The sequence below is a fragment of the Cyanistes caeruleus genome, chromosome 4 (assembly GCF_971803275.1).
Source record: "Cyanistes caeruleus chromosome 4, bCyaCae1.hap1.1, whole genome shotgun sequence".
Classification (NCBI taxonomy): domain Eukaryota; kingdom Metazoa; phylum Chordata; class Aves; order Passeriformes; family Paridae; genus Cyanistes; species Cyanistes caeruleus.
Genome location: NC_141704.1, coordinates 6,839,773 through 6,860,008, shown reverse-complemented (window position 1 = coordinate 6,860,008; position 20,236 = coordinate 6,839,773). Strand labels below are relative to the sequence as shown.

General features: G+C 43.9%; 1 protein-coding gene across 7 annotated transcripts; it reads right to left on the bottom strand.

Moving 5' to 3' along the window:
• Positions 1-2,632: 2,632 nt before the first annotated feature.
• On the bottom strand, positions 2,633-19,852 carry MCM10 (minichromosome maintenance 10 replication initiation factor). 7 transcript variants are annotated; one of them, XM_023918723.2, is made up of 20 exons: positions 19,302-19,852; positions 18,356-18,406; positions 17,264-17,584; positions 16,347-16,460; positions 15,845-15,979; positions 15,466-15,640; positions 14,595-14,760; positions 13,913-14,080; positions 12,457-12,573; positions 11,246-11,445; positions 10,222-10,322; positions 9,121-9,222; positions 8,905-9,022; positions 8,316-8,544; positions 7,324-7,483; positions 6,540-6,658; positions 5,535-5,648; positions 4,640-4,785; positions 4,388-4,430; positions 2,633-4,005 (listed from the first exon to the last, which is right to left on the bottom strand). In XM_023918723.2, exons 2-20 carry the CDS (start codon positions 18,360-18,362, stop codon positions 3,922-3,924), a joined length of 2,619 nt encoding a protein of 872 aa, XP_023774491.2. In that variant the 5' UTR covers positions 18,363-18,406; positions 19,302-19,852; the 3' UTR covers positions 2,633-3,921. The 7 variants fall into 7 exon arrangements, with proteins under 7 accessions (XP_023774491.2, XP_023774495.2, XP_023774493.2 ...); XM_023918727.2 differs by having other exon boundaries at positions 16,356-16,460; positions 19,302-19,809; XM_023918725.2 differs by having other exon boundaries at positions 19,311-19,809.
• Positions 19,853-20,236: the final 384 nt, after the last annotated feature.

Sequence of the window (20,236 nt, the reverse complement as noted above, 5' to 3'; positions counted from 1 at the left end):
ATCCAGCTGCTTATTTGGCCATCTGCAGTTGCATGAAGCTCCAGTGTTTCAGACACTTTTTTTTATTTGCCTTGACATTTCACATGTGTTGAAAACAAAGGCTTCCTGGAGCTTGGTAAAAGACAATAAGCACAGAGAAGATCTTTTGCTTAGAACTTACGTGCTATTTTCCAGACTAGCAGTTCAGAAATGTCAGATTTAGTCTGACTCCTGGCCTTGCTGACAGCGGTTGCACGCTCAGTGCTTTGATGTGAAGACACTGGGTAGGTGCCAAAGGAAGGATTTTGAATCCTGGCTTTGGCTTCTATGCTGTAGATCAAAGTCTCACTTCATGCAAGAGAAATGGGGGAAAAAAGGAAGTTTAATTAACTACATTATAGTTTTTTCCAAAGTAGATTTGACTCTATAAGCTGATCTGGGATGTGGGAGATCCTTTTCCAGCAGTCATTTGTAATCAAAGTGGCAGTGAGTGATGCTCAGTGTCTTCACACAGTTCTCACCTCACCATCTTAGAATGTTATTGCAGTGATGTTAAGAACATGATCCAGGAGCAGCTGGAGGAAGAAGTAATTGAATTTGGACATGCAAAATATAAAATGGTTTCTGCTCCAGACCTTGTGCTATTATCTTGTAACTCACAAGTAATTTTGGCCTTTCTGCTGATAAGGCTTCTTGCTGCCTGCCTGTGCTGGAGAAGCGCCCTTGCTCCACAGACAGCCCCTTCACACCCCTGGAAGTCCGCCCAGCAGCTCTGCAAATTTCTCCTCCAGCTCTACTCACCATTCCCACCTCTGGGCTGCCAAAATTGGTTTCATCCACGTTCTTTGCTATCTTTTCAGTGCAAATCAGCCCAGGTAGGACAAGCTTGTGTCAGCAGGTATTTAGGTAGGAGAGGCTGTTACTCAGTCCTTCTGTAACTGGATTTGCAAGAAGAGGACATCATTTATAAAACACCCATCCAAGCCCCTTCTCTGCTCACATCAATCCAATGAGCCTTTTGGCTTACACCAAACAGGGTTTTGTGCATTGGAGCTTGGAGCTTTTAATTTAATTTAGTGTTGTCTGTACATTTCTGTTTGAGGCTTTGAAGAGACAGTGAATAAGTTAATGGGTGTTTTTATGGCCAAACAGATCTGCTCATACCAGGAACAAGAGGGAAACACTGATTCTATTTTCTAGATTTGTTATTGCTGTTGTTTTGTGGGGTTTCTTAATGCAGACAGTTTGGAAGAAGGTAGCAAAGGTAGTGCAAGGAAAAAGATCAAACTTCAAAGTGACCTCTAAAGACCAGGATGGGAAATCTGTGCCTGAGCACCAGCCTCTGAGGAGCCAGATCTGTGTGTTTTTTGCCCCCATGTAAGGAACTTTCCCCAAATGTTACATTACAAAAGCATTTCATGCTAATACAAAACAGGTGCAGCAAGGCTGAACAGCTGATGGACTAGAAAGAAAACCTGACCTACAAAATCAGATTGCTGCAGCTATTTCAGGTAATCAAAGATTATGACGAGTTGTGCATTTTTTTTTTTTTTCTGGTCACTCTCTTGATATACTTTTATATACATATATTCTGTTAATGTAAGATAACTAATATAGTTGGCAAAATCATATTAATATAAAATTCCATGTGTGATTATGTGTTTAAGGATTCTAACATCCTTTTTTTCTGCACAAAATCAACCAGTGAATCAGTTTCAGTACAAGCTTACTTGGGAAGTCATTGGTACAGCTGATGGAAAATGTGGATTTTATTTTGTTTTTGAAATAAATATTAAATTGTACCAAAACCAGCTTTAATGGTGGCACTGGATTATTTCTGTGGCTCAAAAATTCTGTTGTGGCTTGTGTGGCTGAATAACCAAAGTGAACCCTGGGGAGGCAGGTGCTGGGGCTGAGGGAAACACCAGGGTGGCTGCAGCTGGGAGTCACCCAGAAGTCCAGTAACTGCTGGTCCTGCAGGATGTCTGGGCCAAACCCATTTTTGAGACAGCTTTGAGCAAAGCACCTGCCATTATCTCCTCATCTCCTTGCTGTGACCATCCTGACTGACCCTAGTTTCCCTGTTGTTAGAAGCCAGTATTCAGGAATCAGGGTGGTAGTGCAATCTCTGGCACAAGAAAAGCATCTCAAAATAGTGAGGTACATAAATTCAACACATTCATCTCCCCCATTCGACTCCTTGTTTACTGTTAGAGCTTTAGCAAAGCAACTGGTTTGGTTTTCTTCACCCTATTTTTGCAGACAAGCATTGCTTCCACACTCCCACAGATACATGTCTTACATATCCCAGTCGTAGAGGCATTTATGAAAATAAAGCATTAACCCTCTTTTGACATCTTCATTTCTGCAGAATCTCCTTTCCTTGGGCCCAAGAGACAGGAACTGGAAAAAGTGTGAAGCTTTCAACGTGCTGGCTGAAGACTGATACCAATGTGGAATTTCATGGTGGTTTTGTGACTCTAGGTGAGAAATTCCTGTTAAGTCTGAATGAGTAAATTCTGTAAAAGCCAAAATTACAGACCAAAAATCAGTTCCTTTTGGTGATTCTGCACTGAGCTTGTGGGCAAACAAAGTTGCTGAGGAAGCAGCTCTTCCCCCTCCTCAGAGAAATACCATGCAGACCCAGAGAGTGTTTTATTCTGTACTCTATTTATTCTGAATGAGGAATCCACAGGAGATGTTGCCAGGCAATGTCACAGTTACTGATTTTGTCCCCTGGCAGTGACACCCCACTCAGCAAATGGGACCAACAGGAAACTGAAATGAATGCTATCGGCCAAGTTGCACCAATAAAAGCACCAGTAAGAGATGAGGGCTGCAGAATGCTGAGGTGAATGTGTCCAGTTGCTTCAAGTGAAGTAACTTATTTATCTTCCAGCCCCTGTGCAAGCAAACAAAAGGCATCAACAGGACTGCCGGGCCACGTGAGACATTTAGCGGCACTTTGATCAACTCACTAAGGTCAGAGGGGGTTTAGGCATTTAAAAATACCGTGATCCTACTGTGCATGGAAGAAAAGGCAGGGCCAGGAAAAGGCTCAGGTCCAGGAAAAGCTGGTTAAATGCCCCAGGCATTCCTACAGAGATGTGCTGTCAGAAAAATGCCTGTACAGTGACAGCAGTTCTCAGGAGCCACTGCTTGGAGGGAGGTTTGATCCTGCTTGGTCTGAGACAGCTACTGTTCCTATTTAAAACACCAGAAAAAGCATAAAAGCTTTTAAATATAATCACTCAGCTTTTTAAAACCACTCACAAAATGGTGCCAGATTCATTGATTTTTTTTTTTTTAAATAGAAGCTACAGGTCTGTAGCCACAAGAACACTGTAGTGTGGACGGTGCTGGGGGACAGGGAGCTCCAAGTCTCCAGCATAAACACTGCTGGCTGGTAGGGCCAAAGTCATGGAAGAGTTTTATAACAGGTAAACCAAGGAAAAGCATAGAACTACTATTTGACATCTATTCCTAAGGGTTCAGAATGAGTAATTTTGAAGCCAATGGAGAATACTCTGTGCCTACAACCCTCTCACACCCTTTTTTGTCCATAAGCTGAAGACAGGTTGGCATGAACACATCAGAGTATTAATTTCGTAAGTGCTTATGGAATCTACAATCATTCCCATTCATGATGTCTGTCACCTAATAGTGAAATCACTCTTGTGTTGGTAGTTGGAAGGAACAGGCATGAATGTGTATTTCACATGCAGTCTTATTCAGTCAATTAAAAAAAGATCAAAGTTCAATATCCATGCACATGCAATATCCAAGGGGCCTGGTGGACACTTGGCAGATGATCTTTTCATCAAAAACTGATTCCTCTACTGATTCATCACTAAAATCTGAATCCTCTTGGCAGTCCAGTATAAATGTGTGTTTCAGACACAAAAATCCATCCATATGTTGTGAAAAAAAATCAACTCCAGGTCACTTAAGACTATTGAGAAATTTTGGTTGTTCTTCTCCTCTTGGTAAAAGTGTTTCTCCACCAATCTTCGGACCTTTTTTCTCCTGGAAACATTAACCATGAAGAAAAAAAGTTAAACGTGTGGTAGGTGTCTCCCAAACACTTCTCTGGCAGAAACTGTGGTAGGGCTAAATTACATGACTAAACATTGACAGACCCTCTAAGGACCTTGACATTCTGAACTCTTACAACTTTGTTCAAAAGCCATTTCCCCATGGTTAAATAAAACAAATCTTTGAGAACAGAAAGCAAAAAGTAGAAGTCCACTCTAACACAGCCTGCAGGCACCTGTGTGTGCCTGACAAAATGCAGAGCTGCTTGGCTTTGCTGGGAGCTCGTAAGGGCACAGAACCAAAGAGAGGGACAAAAGTACCACAGGAAGCAGCTGGAGTGCTGAAGTGGTCAGAACTGCTGGCTCACACTTACCTTTAGCATCCCATCTCGCTCCCACTTGAAGAGGCCACAGTAACTGAAAGATGAAGATGGCAAGTGAGGACCACTGTGCTGTTTGCTACACAGTGTGAGGGGATCCTAAAGTAGCCCCACACCCAGCCCATGCTCCTTAGCACAAGGGCTAACATTTCCCTTTTAGGACACAGGTATGTGACTCACAACAAGTTACTTGTGAAGGGACAGTACCTAAGTCCCAGTCACTATTTCATGAAGCTCATTTCTTACCTGCAGTGCTTTTTTGGAAGCCTGTCAAGGGAAATAGCTCTGCTTCCGCAAGGACATTTGAAAAATCTCTTGATGGCATCGTGCCAGAGGTAGTCATGGTTATCCTGCACACAGGTCTCCAGAGGCTTGAAATAGGTGTAATTACACTGTCAGGGAGGAGAGAGAACGACCATATGAGATCTGTTTTGAGGGCTGGCAACAGCCGGATGTTCAGAGGAAAGCATCCCTGTCCTCTCCCATTCTGAGGAGCCCAGCAGTTGGATCACCACCCTAGGCTTTGTCACTGCTCCTTCTAATGCCATCCTTCCCTTGCCACCGCCGTGGTCCTGCTCCCAGCACTTCATAGGGCACAAGCATCCCTCTGTGCAATCCCAAAACAGGTAGGGAAGGCAGCAAGAGGGTAAGTTCATCAGGAGCTGAAACTTTGTAAGTGAGAGGTAATGCTTCCCTTCCTCTCAGTACATTTGGGACAGTCATAAAGCTCCACTCCTCTTCCTGATGGCAAAGTCCCTGGAAATGCAGATAGAGGATTCCTGCCCACCCAGTGTTAATGTTTTCAAGGACTTTGCTTATTTTTTCATTAAATATGGGCAACTGAGGGTCCTGGTACAAAGCACTTCCTGGAAGAAACAGAGAAATTCAGGACAGTAATACCCATGGAGGCACTGGCATAAGCACTGAGCTGAGATGTTGAGCACAGCACTAAACCTTGTCATGTCTCAGTCACTCCATGCACAGGCTGCTCTCAGCAACAGGCATAAGGAACAAAACATCAATCCCTGCACTGGACCACAGCCAAGACAGTGACAGATGGGAGTCTGCGGGATAGTTCAGCACCATTTTGTAGAATCCATGTTCCACTCCCCTGCTGGTACCCTGGCTCCCCTTCACTCACCGTTTTACATGTCACAACTCGGCATTTCACTGCTTTAATGTTCCTCATCTTCTCTTCCAGTTCTTCCTTTTTCACCAGTGGCTGAAAGTACTGCTCCTGCAGTTCAGCCTCAGCCTGTGGGGCACACAAAATGGGTTGTGAGGACACAAAGAGGGGGGAAGCCACTCCATAAACGGCCTTAGGACAAATTATTACTAGGCCTGCTTGAAGCAGACTGCAGTCTGGAAGCAGAGAAACACATCTCTCTCTTGCTTCAAATAATCCATTATTGTATAAAGGCTGAAGTTCACCAGCACTGAAATGAGCTACCTCATTTCCAATACCAAAATGAGCTACTGAAATGCAGAGTGGGAAGGTTTACCAACAGCAGGAAGTACTGAAATAAGCACACATCCATGAGGACAGTGCAGAGAGAAGTCATGTAGGCAAATGTAATTAATGGAATAAGGTCTTAGCCAAATACTACTCCCCAGAAGACCTTAAAACAACTATGACTTCATGCCAATAAGTGTCCAAGATAAGAACCCTGTGCCGTTGGAGGTGCTGTAACCCTGAGAAAGTGTTCAGCAGAGTCCCCAGTGTGAGAAACCCAACCTCAGCTCTTCAGGGCACCTGATGGCATTTCACAGCTGACATGAGCCACAGATGAAGGTGGCAGCTGGCTTTGTGTGGCCAAGATGTCAAGAAATGAGGGACTAAATAGGCATATGGCTCATTTGATTTTAAGGCAGAGGGAATTCTTTGATTATCCACCAATAGGAAACTTCACTGATTCTTCCAAACACAACAACAAAAAATTATGTCAACTGGCAACATGACCTCACCCCTAAGGCAAGAGTGCTGACTTGCAGGCACTGTGCCCTGTGTGCCCAGAGACACCCAGCCCTAGTCCTTGGGACAATCTGGAGCCTATGAGATGTTTGGGTGCCTGCTTCTTGCTGAAATCATGAAGTCCAGTCAGATCCCAGTTCTAAGCCCTCAGTCATGGCTGGATGGAGGCCATACCTCTTTTAGGACATCTGTGTGCTTGGACTTGGCCTTCAGGATTTTCTGGAACTCTTCTGACTCCAGATAGGCCAGCTGCTCACGCCGTTTCTTTTGGGCAGGTTCCAGTTCATCCATTTCTAGGGAGACAAAAAGGTTCAGTCCTACAAAACAAGGCTGTGATAGCTAAACTTGCTCACTGCAAGAGATTTTCTAAGTCTCAGGTCTCCCAGGCAGATGTTGAGGTCAAACAGCAGCCTTTCATAGTTGGGAACATGAAAACAAGTTCAAAATATGGCTTCAGAAAAAGTATTTTTTTAAAAATAACATTGCATCTTCTCTCAAAGCACTGTACTAGGAATTTTCACATTACTCCCAGGAGTGCAAGCAGTGTTCTCTCACTGAGTGATGAAGAAACTTTAAAGGGAATTAAACAATTCATATAATATCACACAGTAAATCACCAGCAGGCAATCTCAAGTTCCCACAAAAAATTCAGATACTTCCCCAGGTGGGATTAGTTCTTGGTTTCCCTTGGTGAAGTCAGCCTTGCACTGCAGATGCTCAAGTCCCAGAAGAAAGGGAACAGAGATGAGCACAGGGAGCTATCAGAGATTACATTTCACAATTCCTCCACAGGGTTAGAGATGTTTTTAGTCTTTCCAACAAACCCTTGAAGTTCCAAATGGACCTAATTTCACCTCTTTTCAGTACAGCAATTAAGTCCTTAACCCAGAGCAAGTCCTGCTCTGTCAGTAGGATAGAAGCACTTTTTTTTTCTGTTCTAGAAGCTAACAGTACATACCATTGTCTGCTTCTGCACCTTGTGGCTGAGCAACATTTTTCTCAACTCGTTCAACAATTTCTAGGACATCCTCAACATCAGTCCGTTTTCTCTTGACACTGTTTGGATCTGTTTTAGGGAGAATCTGGCCTTTTGCTCGTAGTCGTTGTATTGCAGCCAGCTAGAAAACAGGAAAGAGCAGGGAAGTGTTTGTGACCTGTCTGGCTCCCAGCTCCTACTTACAGAAATAGCAGAGGAAGGGTGTCAACTGGAAGAGAGAACATCCACTAGCCTGAGCATGGAGCTGGCTGGAGAGAGGCCTGACAAAATTCCCAGCTCTGACATACACCCAACCTCTCGTGACTTCCCAAACCATAAAATCACTTCTCCACAGGCATTACCAGGCCTAGTGTCTCTGCAACTGAGCTTTACCCGATTCACAAATCAGTAAGTTTTTCAGAGAAATTAAATCACTTGAGATTTCCACATAAACTGATAATAATTTGGAACTAATAGAAAATTTCTTACTATTATCCCTTCTCATACTCCCAGAATGCTAAGACTTCCTCATTCTAGCTGGAAAGAAAAGTGTCTTTGACAAACAAATTAACATATTTTTGCCAAAAAAAGATGCAGTCTGTTTTGGCTAGAAAACAAAATTATCCAGACTCGTGACACAAGACAGCTAAATCAGTTGTTTACCTTCCTGTCACACAGAAAACACCTGCAATACACTGCACTAGCAATGCCAGAGTTTAGCACTCCAGGGATTCTCAGCACAAATCCCTTGCCTTAAGAGACTGACTGAAGGCAAGAGCATGGACTTTGGCATTAACAGCTATCAGGAACCACAGGTATCCTGTGTGCTGCAATGCAGGCCAGTGTGATCCCAAAAATGAGAAACTTCACTGACACCAGAACTGAGCTGGGCCATATCTGACCAAAGACTCCTATGACAAACCAAATTTCCCTTAACCTCTCTTTAATACTTAAAAGATCAAAAGAGCTGGTACCTTTTTGGCTTCTGCCAAACTGTCTAGCTTTGGCCTTGGAGGTGGAGACTTGTCAAAGAAGAGGATATCTTCTCCTTCTGAGAAGCCTGTACCTAGCCTGGGCCTTTTAGGAGTTGATATTTTTGCAGCTTTGGGAAATTCCGCCCCAGGCACTGGGGAATGGACAGAGGTCTGTCTGGAGGAGGACGGGAGAGCAGGAGTGCTGGCTTTACCTGTGTTCTGAAGAAACCTTGTAAGACAAGAATAATCATTCAGTTAGGGACACAAGTCAGAGATAGAAATGTTTAAGAAACAAATTGGAGGGGATGCAGACTATGATTTTTTACTATTTGGCCTTTTAATTGCTAAAAGAAACACACAGCAATTTTGGTATTTGGGAGAAGAAAACAAGACTGGTAAAGGACTCACTGGGGATCACTGAAATCAAGAATGACTTGAAGAAGTCACCAGAAAGAGTGAATGACCAATTGTTTTCAAAGCTAAAATCAGAGAGAAGCATCACTCAAAGCTGAAAAGTAAGAAGTGAAAACACAGCTATCCTTAAGACTACAATAACAGAGCCCTGCCTGTGAAAGCCAGTTTGTCTTACCGCCTCTGAATCTCTTCAGACCGCTTTTTTCGGGCCTCCAGCAATTTCTGTTTCTGTTGCTTGAGCAGTGCTGAAGCAGAGATAGACTGGAAATTTGCCCCTTGCTTCTTTTCAGCGTCTGGGAAAAAAGAATAAACCAAAATAAAAAGCCACTTTGTTCAGAAAGAGGTGGAGTGATTTTAGGAGTGGGTCTTCCTTCAGGCAAAAGGACAATACCTGTTTTGGTCCAGTGTTTGCAGAGATTTCGTGCTCCAAAAGTTGGCTGTGCCAGCAGTTCCCTGAATTCTTCAGAACACTGCATGGGTCTCTTTGCAGCACCTGAGTGGAAGAGGCAGAAATACAACAGATTTGAAGTGAGGAAGGAAAGCAGGCCTGGCTTTTGGGATGTAAAGTTGTCTGGGTTGGAAGAAACCCTTGAAGGTCACCTAACCACTTCTCAAAGCAAGACCAACATTTACATTATATTTGGTTGCCCAAGGTCTTGTCATTTGTCACAGACATTTCTATCCCTTCAGCAACTCAGTCACTCAGTTCCTCATCAGCCTTGGCTGTCTCTGTTACTCCCACCATTCCCATTTTTAGGATGCTTGGAGTCCTGAAGCCTCCATACTTTATGCCTGAAGAATTAAGAGCGGCTAAAAGCTGCTATGGACATATACTATGTTGTCTGAGGCAACTGATGGAACTGAAAGATGCAAATAAGAGTAAGTGGCATCTAGAACACAGTTTGAATAATCTGTCACCTGCTCTACAAGGAGCATAAATATTAAGTGCTTTACAGAAACAAAACAGAGGCAGAGAAGACTGGTGACATCCCAGGGGCGGCAAAAGGAACATGCTTTGACACAAAAGAAAAGCACTAGAAACAAGGTGGATTCTCAGGAGGTCTCCTGCATTGCAAACCTGACTGATTTATACTTAGTATTCATTAGAAGCTTTCAAGGTTGACAGAAGTAATTTATTTTAATCAAATAAAATAAATTCTCTGGTTCAAAGTTCTTAAAACTTCCAATTACCATTAATCTGGCAAAGATCTTCTGTCACTGTCCAAAGACAGAACAGAAGACTTAATGTGGGGGCACTGATGTAAAAAAGATGCATGGAGCCACGCAGTTGCTTAGTTACATTTGCCTTGAAATTGTGATCTCAAGAGGGAAGAGGAGTTTTAACCAACTGAAAGGAAGCTGTCTGCAAATGACCCCTTCTGCACCAAAGTGACTGCCAGGTTCATTCAGCGACTAGAAGGCCCTGGGACACATCTACACATTGAACTGAAAACATCTAAAGAGTGAAGAGACTACTTGGGTAACTGGGTACCAATTTTCTGCCTGGTTTCCTGGACAATTGCATCAGATCCTTTCACAACCAGGTTGGAGAGAGTGGTTTGAATCTTCTTTTTTGGCACAGCAGCTGCTGCACTAGAGAGAGGAAACAAATACAAAACATCAGTTTTCCCATGCTTAGAGCAAGGACAGAAGCCTGAATACTAGCCCAATGATACAACAAAACTCTACCCACCCCAAAGGGCCATCTGTCTGTTTTTTGGAAGGATGTGCATCTAAATTCAAATTCCAGCATAATGTTTAGGATCTCCCATTTCTCCTTTTGTTGAGATACATATTTCCTATGCATTACAGGAAAACTAAACATAGATCAAAGCTTTGCTTTGCTCACAGGTTGTTCCAGGGACGGAGAGGAGGTTGGAACTGCTTCATTTCTGTGGAGTCACACCAGGTATCAGAAGGCAGTGGTAAGGGAATAAAAGCTGTGTCCAAGCACAGTGCTGGATCCAGCTGCGACTCATCTTTCCATGGCTGTCTTCATGGGATTTGGATAAAGGACTCAGCCATTATGGGATTCATACTGATCTTGGTCAGTCCTATTTCCTCATTAACCCAGAGTGACACTATTATTTCAGCCAAAGAAGACATGAGGAAATGCAGAAAACTCTGACTCTGGGATTAAATGCAGTAAGCCATAAGAAAATACAGTTACAATCTCAGAGACTTGAATGCTTGGGATATCATGATCTCAAAGCCCATTAATCTTCTGAAACACAAAGCTGCCTGGCTTCACACCACAGTACTAATGTAGAGGTAAAAACAACCCTCACCCCATCTTAGTACCAACTTAATTTTTTTTCCTGTCAAACAGCAGCTCTGTTACCCCACATGGCCTGTAGGATTATGCCAAATGCAGGGCTTTATTCCTATCTGGTGAATGTAGTTAAGGCAAAGGCATTCTCTAAATGAATAGACTCCCTTAGATATAGCTTCAGACTCCCTTGTACTTGTGTGGGAAATCCTGTTCAAGAACAAGGGAAAGAAATGGTTTATCTTACACTGAGGCTGCATATGCTGCTGAAGAGACTCCTCCATAGTAAAACCCATCCTGACACAGCCTCTCCTTCAAAGTGGGATTTTTCCGACCAAATCTTTTGGGAATGCGGCCACCAGAAAAGGTGGACTGCAGATCTGCCCGCTTTGAGCTGACCTTCTTGTACTGGGACTGTATGTGATACTGACAATATTCACAGTCATTCTGAAAAGAAATGGGAGAAGCCTGTTACAGAACATCAGTAATTACAATTTCCTTCATTCCTCTCACCCACATGCCCCCTTGTATGGCTAAAATGAAGTAACATCTCCACTGTGGTATTCCAGCATTTGATCAACTAAGCCAAAATTTGCCCACACTTGAGCAACAAAAAACAAAGTTAAATTGCCTATACTCGTCACTGGAAACAACTCTGTGCATCAAGGAATTTTAAGGCTATTCCTTTAAGTCAACTCATATCCCACCCAGGACCTCTTGCCCAGACTCTGTATTCTTGACTTTACTCAGTTTTACGTACTGTATGCAGAGCCTCCTCCTGGAGTGGATCTGCAATCACAGTATTCATTGGCTACAAGTACCTTCTGTATTTGTCTTCCCACTTCCCACACTTCCAGCTCTCCCCCAGTTCTTCATTCCTTCAATTTTCCTCCTCCTTCTGATACTCTACTATCTACAGCCCTTCTGACTGATACGAGGTTCCTTTCAGGTATCACAGCATCTCCATAGCCATGAAGTAACATAATCTACAAGTCCTTTAAACTACTACAAGTCAGTAATGTCCTAAAAGAAGGATCCCAACACTTTTTTTCCTCTCATCTCCAGTGCCCTACATTCAGGTGTAACAACTTGCAGGTATGCTGGACAAGAGAGCTCATTAGGTTAAAACCATTCAAAAAAATAGCCACTCCCCCAAAAATATCCTTTGTTTTTCCCTGGATGAGTTCTCTAGCGCAGTGCATGGAAGCTTCCACTGGAGCAAAGGAGAGTGAAAGGGTATGGCATCATGGGTCAAGACCATCTCCTTTCACTGCAGCACCAACCTTGCATTTAGGGAAATCCCCTGCACAGTGATAGCACAGAAACAGCTCCTCTGGGTTTCATCTCTCACTTTCTCCACCCACTTTAGTTAGTTGCAAGTTAAAATCCAGAAACAAGTGAAAAAGTCAGAGATTTTCACCAGCAGTTTAGGAATGCCCGGACTACTGAGATACAGACCAGGTTCACAATTTGTGCACAAGGATCACCATTCTTCTTTCTGGCTTTGCAGGTGCCCATATCCAGAGCTTCTCCCATAAGAAGGATCTTCTGGGGATGGTCAACGGACAAACACACCTAGACAGAAATCAGAACACTCCTGGATAGGCTTTTTTCTAGATGTCACTTGTTTGTCTTTGATCTGTTTCAGTACCTCTGGTACTAACAACCTAGTCTTCAAATGCAGGACTAGCTTAAGAAAACCAAGTGTCCTATTTAGGCTGAGAAATGGCTCAGTTAAAAAGAAAAAAGTGAATTTATTTCTCACAAAGAGATGAAAGACATTTGTGTTCTATGCTCAGAGCCTCAGGAAACCAAAAAATACCTAAGGTAGCTCAAATTGTGCTGTAAATGGTCCTGTACAGCTGCTTGACTCTGACACCATCATGACCCCCACATCCAGCAGGGGATGGGAGGAAGAGCTGTACCAGGGCTCTCTGTCTTTCTCCAAATGTCTTGGTCCAATCAAAACTGAGTCCTGTGCAAGAGGAGCATCTGATTCACACAACCAAATACACCAGGGACTGTTGTCTGTAGCCAGGGACAATTTCAGAAGTCAGTTTTAATGTAGTAATAAATGTGAACATTTTAGCTATGAAGAGCCATTCTTCACAGTTAAATGCAGCCTTCCTCTTAAATCTGGTGTGCCTTTTTGCTCACCAATGGGACTATCTACTGCCTAGTCATGCTAACTTAAGTTATTCTACAGCTTAAAAGATAATTAATGAGAGCCTTAATTTTTCTATTTGGAGAATTTAAAATGCAGAACACTATGTGATCAGCTACTAGACTGAAATTCCCCTTGACAGAAGTAACTGGAAACAGATTCCATTGCAGTGCAATTAAAAATATATTGATTTATTAGTAAAATGAAGCCATCTTAAATGTTCTGCATTTATAAATAATTAAACAAGTGAACTATTATGTATCAACTGACATATTTACATAATACATTGTCTATCTAATAAATCAAATATTGATGCTTCTCTGTTGTGATTTTTGAATCAGAAATATTTTGTAATCGTATCTCATGCTTGAATTAGAAAAGAGAAATGTGCTTCACCTTTTTGGGCTTTGAGAGACCTCTAGGTTGAAATAGATGTTGCACTGGAGTAGCTGAATAAAATGAAATGAAAATGCACTCCCTATATTTGTGGAAAAGCCAACTGCTACCAAGAGCAGATTAAAAACTGAAATAAACTCTGGGTTTAAATGCTTAATAGGACTTCTTGAAGTCCAGTCTTCCAGGAGGCCAAGGGCAGATACACACCATGCAACTACCTGAATGCAATTCAAACTTGTTGGGCAGTCTGCTGCAATTTCAACCTGAAGATATGTTATAAAGCTAAATCTCAACCCAGTATGAAAAGGTTCAGCTATAGGTTTTTATCTACAGTTGAATGAAAAGTCCTCTCACCTCATCTGAGCCTTCTTTGGGTTTCATAGGGTTGGCATTAAGCAGGCCAATGACTGTGCCTTGGTCAGTCTTCCAGTGCTCCTTGTGGACCTCACCAAACAGGAAGAGCGAGACGCACTCGTTGAGGTCCCGCAGGTCGTTCAGCCGCCAGATACTGAAGGTCCTGCCCTGGAACAGAGATTCCCTTTCCTTTCAGCTTTGATGGAGACACACTGACTGCATCCCCTCTGGCTGTTTCTTTTAAAGAGACATTCTGACTATTCCCCAAGATTTTTGTGATTTAAAAAAGCATAATTTGTAACCTCAGGAGAGCTTAGACACAGTATCTCCAGCCATCCATGTTGCCAGTTCTGGGGTTCTTACAGGTCAAAACAGCAAATAATTCTGCTACCACCAACCTTTCTGATATCAAAACTGGGCAGCACACTTGTTTGTTGAATAAAGAAGTTTTTACCCCACTGAACACACAAAACCACAGCATATCCAGATTTATTTCATCAGTAACTTTTTATGGGATACATACAATACTGGATGAAATGAGACAAGCCAAGGTCTTTAATACAGAAGTTTTCCATTAGCTACATGAAGCTGGCTAATTAAGTTGGAGATCTAGGAAAGTTTCTCAGGAAAGATGACCAGCATTTCACTTGAACTGAGCAAGGGATACAATGAAGTTACTTACATTATTTGCACTCTGAGGAGTGACCTTCTTCACTATGACTCCAAATGTGACCCAGTCTATTTCCTCCAGATTTTCAGTAGCAAGTTTGTTCTTCAGCTGTGACAGTCGGATAAGCTTCCTGTTAGCCATTTTCCTGTCCATTTCAGCTGAAGACACCCGGGGTTTTCTAGATCCAGTGAAAGCAGGTAAAAGACAACACATCCATTGGCACAAATCAAAACCAACCAGCACTTTCCTAGGGAGACTACATCTTACACATCTGTGCCTTACTTCACCCTGAAGTCACTTGAAATAAAACCTCCCATATGAGAAAACTACTGATGACACTTGGTCGTGGACACTTGGTTTTTATCCAAATAGGTGCATTGCAACTTAGCCTCAAGCCTGCACTAAACTCTGCTCATTTCAGACTAACCAAGAATGGCTGACAGAGCTGGGAATATAGCTTGGGTTCTGGTGAGGACACCATGAGGATTCAGAGTCCTCTTGTGGCCACACTGAGTATAAGGGATGGTGAGTGGCTCCTGAGGTTTCTGTGTACAGCAAAAACTGGCCCAACTGGAGCTCAGCTGGGCTTTGCACATGCCCACTGCTTCCCTGCTCCACCCCTGAGGATGTCCCAGGAAAGGCAGCGCTAATGAAATAAGAGCTTTTCTGTTAGAAAAGAGCAGAGGTGAAAACAGAAACATGGTACTAAGATGAAAGTCAATGTTACACGATTACTGATCAACCAGACCCTGCTGTGGCTTTGTGTTACATCCCCTGGTGACAAGTGACTAATCTGACAGTTAAACCATGTATATACATTGTGTTTTCTTTGCCTTTACTGGAGGGGCTGCCCCCAGACACGGCTCAGAGCCGGGCTGCTGACCTTAATCTCAGTCCTGAGAAGCTTTCCACAGACACTGGCTGCGTGGTTGCACTGGAGCATGCAGGCACGTGAGAAGTCTTCTCTCTGGTCACCTTGCTGGGTGTGTTCCCTACGGCAGACTTGAGGGGCTGGAACGCCAGACTGAGGACTTGCCGTGAAGGAGGAATCTTGTTCTCTTTGGCAGAAGAAAAAAGGCATAGGTCCCATTACAAAGAATACAATAATTAACTGTAATAAGCTCTTTGCCACTGTGACCAGACCACTCCTGGTGCAGCGAGTAGCATAACACTGTCCTGGATGTGTCAACACCACTGCTGGGAACTATAAGTTTTCGACAGAGGCTCAGTGTGCTCAATAAAAGGTGGACTGAGAATGGTACCTGCTGAGGATGCTTTTGATTTCTGCATTCCTCGCTTGGCTGGTGGTAAAGGATTGCCCAGCTGGGTCAAGAAGCATGGTGACTCTTGCAGCTTCTGAACTTTCCTTTCCTTTAAGGGTAGACAGGGAGATTTACCTGGCCAAAGGAACAAAAAACTATGAGACCTTGGGAACTGGATTCATTACTACATCCAACACGCTATAGCAACGAACACAGCTGTATATACTGGGTGTACCAACATCTGCCAGTAAGGGACACCTCCAGAAAAGTCTGGAGCACTTAGCCATGAAAAGTGCCCAATGTAGAATTAATTCATGATGCAGAGACCAAAACTGACTTAATCTGTATCTGTAAGAAACAACCTGTGTGGGAATATACCAGACCGCCATTCCTCCTTGCTACTTAGTGCCCACTTCAGGATTATTTTAAAGTCTGCCTACAAACTCACATTTGTAAGCAAATAAATAATAAATCCATTTAATTAATTAATCCATTTCATTACCATCGTTACCAGGGGGTTTCTTCTCAGGGCCTGAACTGGATTGTTGCCCAAGAGCAGTCTTCTGCAACTGCTCCTGTAACGTCTTCATCTGTTCTTGCAATTTTCTCAGCTCAGCTAGCAAAGAAAGGAGAAGAAAAAGGATAATAATGAAGACAGCAGGAAGCCATTGCAAACAGGGATTTATGACATCCCTGGAAGTCTGGCAGTCTTACTACATCATGGAAACTTAGAAAATGAAAACTTGAGTCACAGTGCAGATTTACTTGATTCTACACAGCTCATAGTGAAGGCAAACTTTTCCACATAGCCTGGAGCTGGGTCCTCTCAGAAAAATATTTTACTTAATTGTGGCATGTTTCTTCCCACATTGAATAAAACTTTCTTACTCACCATCAGACAATTTAAATGGCTGATGATTGCACTCCTTAGCATAAAGAAGTACTTCCTTATATAATCAAATACACAGCCTGGACACAGGAAAGCTGTGGCTGACTCTGCTGCCACAATAACTTCCACACTTGTAGGGCAGAACCTCCTGTCAATAAGCCCTGAGGGGGAAAGTACTGGTGTGCTGGTGAAAGATCCCAGGATGGTGTCTGATGCCTGCTCTGAAGACTGCAGCAAGATTGCTCTTCATCAGACAAGGCACAGGTACACAGGCAACCTTCCCTATGCTACTCAGCACAGCTCTGTTAGTCTCCCTGGCTTACTTAAGTCTTCTGCCTTTCTTTTAGGAAAAGAGATTTGGTGAATTTGGCCACTGGACACTGAAAACTGAACTTAGAAACTTTCTCAAGGCCTTTCAGTATTTCCTCTCCAGCCATCATCAATAAGAGGGAGGCCATACCTCCTGCCCATTAGCTCTCTAGAGATGGAATATATAAAACAAAACAGATCAAAGATGCTGTTTCAGAAACCTTGCAGTTCTTCATTGGTTTTCTCCTTTGCCTGACTGGGAGCTGAAGTGGGGACAGCTTTCTCTGCTTCCTCCTCTTCCAGTAGGTCATCTACATCTCCAAACAATGTAGCCAAGTTCTCCTTCTCCTCGTCAATCATGCTGTTCTCAGCATCAACCTCCTCAGTGTAGGATGCATCATCTTCTGCATCAAAGAGCTCATCATATTCATCTGGTTCTCCACCCTCATCCTCTGGAGCATCTTCCTCCTCGGGAGAATTCCTCTCCTCAGCTGCTTCATTTTCTTCCAGGAGGGAAGCCAACAGGTCCAAGTCATCATCAGCTAGGGAAAAAATTAGACTCAGAGTTATTTCTGTCCAGTTAAAGAAAAGCTGCTAAGGAATAAAACAGCCAAGACACATTGATTACAAGCTAATGACAACTGAAACTAAATCAAAGCAGCAAGCAGCATTAAAAAAAAATAAAAATACACTTCAGGTTTAGCTAAAGGCACCTAGAGCAGCTTCTGGCTGTGAGGACAGATGGAAAAGTAGTTGCAGATGCTCTCATCTTGTGGCACAGGTTGGCAACTCAGCAGAAAACTTGCCAGCTACTCAGCACTGACTTTTCCTCCTATGCAGTTCCTTCAACATCAGCTGCTGTTACACAGAAAAGCCTGGAACCTATAAACTTGTAGCCAACAGCCAGCCATGTGGCTTTTGCCAATGGAAGGGGAAGAGGGAGGTGCAAGGCAGGCAACAAAGCATATCTTCGGATACAGTTTGCTCATGGAAAAACACAGAGAGCAAAGAAATAGGGACAAAGGGACAAAAACGGAGACAAGATAAGTACAGACAGAAAAATGGGACAGAGCAGAAATGAAAACCAAGAAACTCATTTAGTCTTTGCTGCTGAGGAAAACACCAAACCAGGGAAGGCACAGAGCAGCCTTACAGGAAAGTGACAAGAAGGAAAGCAAGAGGCAACCTCAGCAAATATACTCAGTGGAATGTAAATTCCTTTGCTAAAAGCCTTACTGGATTTTCTGAACACTTGAACTTACTAACTAAGAAGACAAGCTTTCCACTGAAAGGAAGAAAATTTTCTCCCTTACCGTCCATAGTTCCACCAGGACTTCCTCAAGAGCCCCTCAAGACAAAATATTCTGTTATGGGGAGGACAAAAGCGATACTGTTAAAGTACATAGACCTCATCTAGAAATACATATTGTGTTCAGACCCCTTATTTGACAACTTGCAATCCACCAACTTGGTTTTGTTTACAGCTGCAGATGAAGGCTCCACTAAATTTAAAACTTGCACATACATTTTCTACATCAAAAGTCTGACCCACGCTGAACCTGCTGCAGCATAAAGATACTACTTTTATATAAAAAAATCCCATTACAGACAGAGAATTTAAGAAATGCCTACCACGTTCTCATAGTAATTACCATTTCCACCTCATCTGATTACACTGAGTACACCATAATTACAACTAGCATTTAACTAGTTATTAAAGTCTAACTGTTGTTATTCTCAAAAGTGGACATTCTGCGTTTCTCACAGCTTCTCCATTTAATGGAGAAGGGTCTGCGAAAAACAATCAGCACGGGCGGACATGAATGGGCCAGGGAAGCTTGGATAAGACGGATGGAATATCCACTGAGACCGAATGAGTCACAAACGCAAACTCTAACTGTGCTTACAGATCTTCATGATGCAGAATCTTTTGTTTCGCCCATAAACTCCGCTTTTGATAATTTTCTCATGCTCCAGAATATTCAATTTTATCAACACTGCATAATTCGCACAAGCAGAGAAGGCTAATGACCACCGCGGACCCCGCGCTTTTTCCCTCACGGTTCCGCTCTCGGGCCCCCGCTTGGCCGCCTCTCCCACCCAGCAGAACCCCAACCTCCTCCGGGGCTCCCCGACCTTCGGACCAGGCTCCTGTGCCCCGGGATCGCTCCTGTGCCCCGGGATCGCTCCTGTGCCCCGGGATCGCTCCTGTGCCCCGGGATCGCTCCTGTGCCCCGATTCCCCGCTCCCCTCACGCACCCCGCTCACCGCCGCGCGCACTGCCAGTACCCGCCAGAATTCGGAGCGGCCCCGCCCCTTCCGCGCATGCGCGCAAGAGCCATCTTTAGTGCTGGCAGCCGCGGCGCTGCCCGGCGCCATCTTGGCTGTGGGCGGGCGGAGGGGAAGTGGCGGGTGCCGGCTGAGGGGCGGCGATGGCGGTGTGGGGAGCACGGAATCGATGGAATTGGAAAACTTGTATCGAGTCCAACCTATAACAGATCACCACTTCTCAACTAGATCATGGCACTGAGTGCCACGTCCGGACTTTTCCTTAAACATCTGCAGGGACGGTCACTCCTCCACCTCCTTGGGCAGCCCGTTCTAGTTTCGAATCACCCTTTACATAAAGAAATTTCTCCCAGCAGTCCAGTCTAAACGTCCCCTGGTGCAGCTTGAGGCCATGTCCTTTCATTCGGTCACTGGTTAGCCAGGAGCAGAGCCCGACCCCCACCTGGCTACACCCTCTTGTCAGGGACTTTGAGGGAGCGATAAGGTGCCCCCGAGTGCCCTTTTCTCCAGGCTGAGCCCCCCAGCTCCCTCAGCTGTTCCTCTTCAGACTTGTGCTCCAGCCCCTGCCCCAGCTCCATTGCCCTTCCCTGGACACACTCAGCACCTCAGTGCCTTTCCTGAGCTGAGGGGCCAGAACTGGACACAGGATTCAAGTTGTGGCCACACCACTGCCCACAACAGAGGGAAGAATCACACCCCTGGTCGTGCTGGATACATTATTCCTGATACAGGCTCTGGTTAAGCCCATTTAGCTGTAGCATTGCCCCTGTCTGAGCAGAGTGGGTCTGCCCAGGGAGGGGTCACAGCAGGTGCCATCCCTATCTGGATAACCTAAACAATGTCAACACTTGTGTTATACCATCAAATTCAATCCTAGTCACGTGCAGTGAACAGAATTTTGTAAT